Raw genomic sequence first — 2,182 nt, forward strand, 5'->3', positions numbered from 1 at the left:
GCCGGTGAGTCCCCCGACCTGTCGACAAACATATGCCCATCAGGGTTTAAACGAGGGTTCTCCAGGAGAGCACCTAATGCGTCCAGAGTGTTAGAGGTGGAAATCCTGGAGGGCGTGGAGGCCGGGGCGGAGAGGGGTCGAATCTTATATAGAACCTTAGCCCCCTCCGCGTCGTTGGCCCACTTTAGGATAACGTCATCTCTCCTCCTCCAGCCCTCCAGTAGCGAGTAGTCGGGAGACCAGGCCACTAGCTTGTGATCTTCTCCAAACGAGTACTCCCAGGACCGGGGAAGGTCACACCATGAGAAGGGGTGAACTCAAGAGTCCGTCATGGTAGGAGGATAAGGTAAAGAAGAACTGTAGTGGTCCTCCACCCCGTCCAACCCGACGGACGTCTGATTGGGGGGTTCCTCCTGAGAGGGGCCTTCTAGTCCTATACCTGTCGCCGGCACGGAGGGGCGGAGGGAAGGACCAGGAGGGAGAGTGGGAGGGGGGGCTAGAGCCGTAGGTTCAATAGGAGGTTGCTCTGGAGAGGGGTGCGTTATGATTTGCGCGGTCTGAAAGGCCGGATAATGTGATAGGGCCGATTCAAGGACGGGGCCTATCAGGGACGGAAGTAGGGCAGCCACTTGGGCAGCCAGAGTTCCCTCTCCCCTCGTTTCGTCCCCCGGCTCCCTGCCCTTGTGGGATTTACGGCGAGGAAAAGGAGAGCGAGGAAGGGAGGGTGAGTTGGGGGGAGAGGCTGTGGAGGGTGGGGACAAGCTGAGCGTCCTGGACCTCGGTGAGGCAGACCTCTTTTTCGAGCGAGATTTCCTGCCGGGTTCACGTGAGTGAACTAGGGAGGAAGACGAGTTCGTGGGGGTGCTTGACAAAGCAAGCCGTAAGGGTTTTAAGGACCCTTGATGGTCGGATGTATGGGGCTGCCGAGAGGCCTGAGGACGCTCGGGGACACCATACTCCGTAACATCAGACTCGTCCCCTTGTACTCCGAGAGGCCCAGGTTGTCCACCAACGGAAGTCTCGGAGACATAGGGAGACGGATGGCGAGGGCGAACGAGGCCCAATTCCACGCCTAACGCCGGATCCGCCCACACCAGGGGGGGGGGGGTCGTCAGCGGATTTCAATTTCCGAGCTCTGCGCCATGCCTCCCGAAGAAGTTCGAGGGCGGCTAGCTTGGAACGGGTTTTGGGAGGAGCAGCACGAATCTCCTCAACCCGCGCTTTGCACACAACGCAGGCTAGGGGGTTAAAGCCAGCTTGTGAGAAACAAGGGGCATGGCGGGAGCAGAGGTCGTGGTGGCCGTCTGACGAGATCCTGGCTGTGCAGCCGGATTCCACACACAAGCGTTTGGTCTGAAAATAGAATAATGATAATCATAGAAGGGGTGTCCCAAAGGTGTCTGGACACAACACCGAAGGGGAAAAACTGCAGGAGAACAGGTAGGGCTCCCTACGAGAACACACGAGCACGAGCAGGAACCAGACTTACCGGCATGAAAAGAAGGTGGGTTGTGGAGTGACCGACTCGTCTGGTTCCGCGATGCTAAGTGACGCGACGTCCGGCTCGAGCTAGCCGGGTAAGAAGGGAGGGAATAGGGAGGGGGAGGTGGGGTCGACAATGCGCATGCCTGCACAGAGCCGGGAATTTTAAATTTCCGATGATTTTGGCGGAAAATTCAAACCACACTCAACCTTCGGGAAATGGCCATATGACCAGGAGTGTGGTATGGGATTATCGCTATAGCTTCGCTGTGCAGGTTTCTTTCAGCCGATAACATCATATAAAACATTATGAAAAAGACTCGAAGCCATAGGACCAAGCATGGTTGACCTCTCCAGGAATGTCAAGTTACCGATATATAATTTTTATTATTAATATTTTTATTTACCACCTGGTGACTTCTCCATCTTGAGTATTGTTTCTGGCGTATTACCTATCTCTAATTCCCATGTATGGGGATTGTCTATACGTGCCGTCCAACATTTTCATTTCAGTTAAGGTGAAGTTGTACCTCCCGTAGACCTTTGGCAACGAGAGGTGAAAGGTCACTAGACATTCGGCGCAGCGTCGGACCCCTTTTACGCCGTTGGAGACACGATTTGAAACTGATCAGATTCACCAGAAGTGTTAGTGATTCGTGATTGGGGAGTGATATGAAATTTACCCCAATCACGGACCTCA

At 54.7% G+C, this 2,182-nt stretch overlaps 1 protein-coding gene across 1 annotated transcript; it reads right to left on the minus strand.

Moving 5' to 3' along the window:
- Window positions 1-220: 220 nt before the first annotated feature.
- LOC143029482 (uncharacterized) lies at window positions 221-1,532 on the minus strand. The gene is made up of 2 exons (XM_076192134.1): window positions 1,490-1,532; window positions 221-1,353 (listed from the first exon to the last, which is right to left on the minus strand). The coding sequence occupies exons 1-2, from the start codon at window positions 1,493-1,495 to the stop codon at window positions 967-969; spliced, it is 393 nt and encodes a 130-aa protein (XP_076048249.1). The 5' UTR covers window positions 1,496-1,532; the 3' UTR covers window positions 221-966.
- Between the last annotated feature and the right edge of the window lie 650 nt (window positions 1,533-2,182).

The sequence above is a fragment of the Oratosquilla oratoria genome, chromosome 11, assembly GCF_046742065.1.
Source record: "Oratosquilla oratoria isolate Oo_2021 chromosome 11, ASM4674206v1, whole genome shotgun sequence".
Classification (NCBI taxonomy): Eukaryota; Metazoa; Arthropoda; class Malacostraca; order Stomatopoda; family Squillidae; genus Oratosquilla; species Oratosquilla oratoria.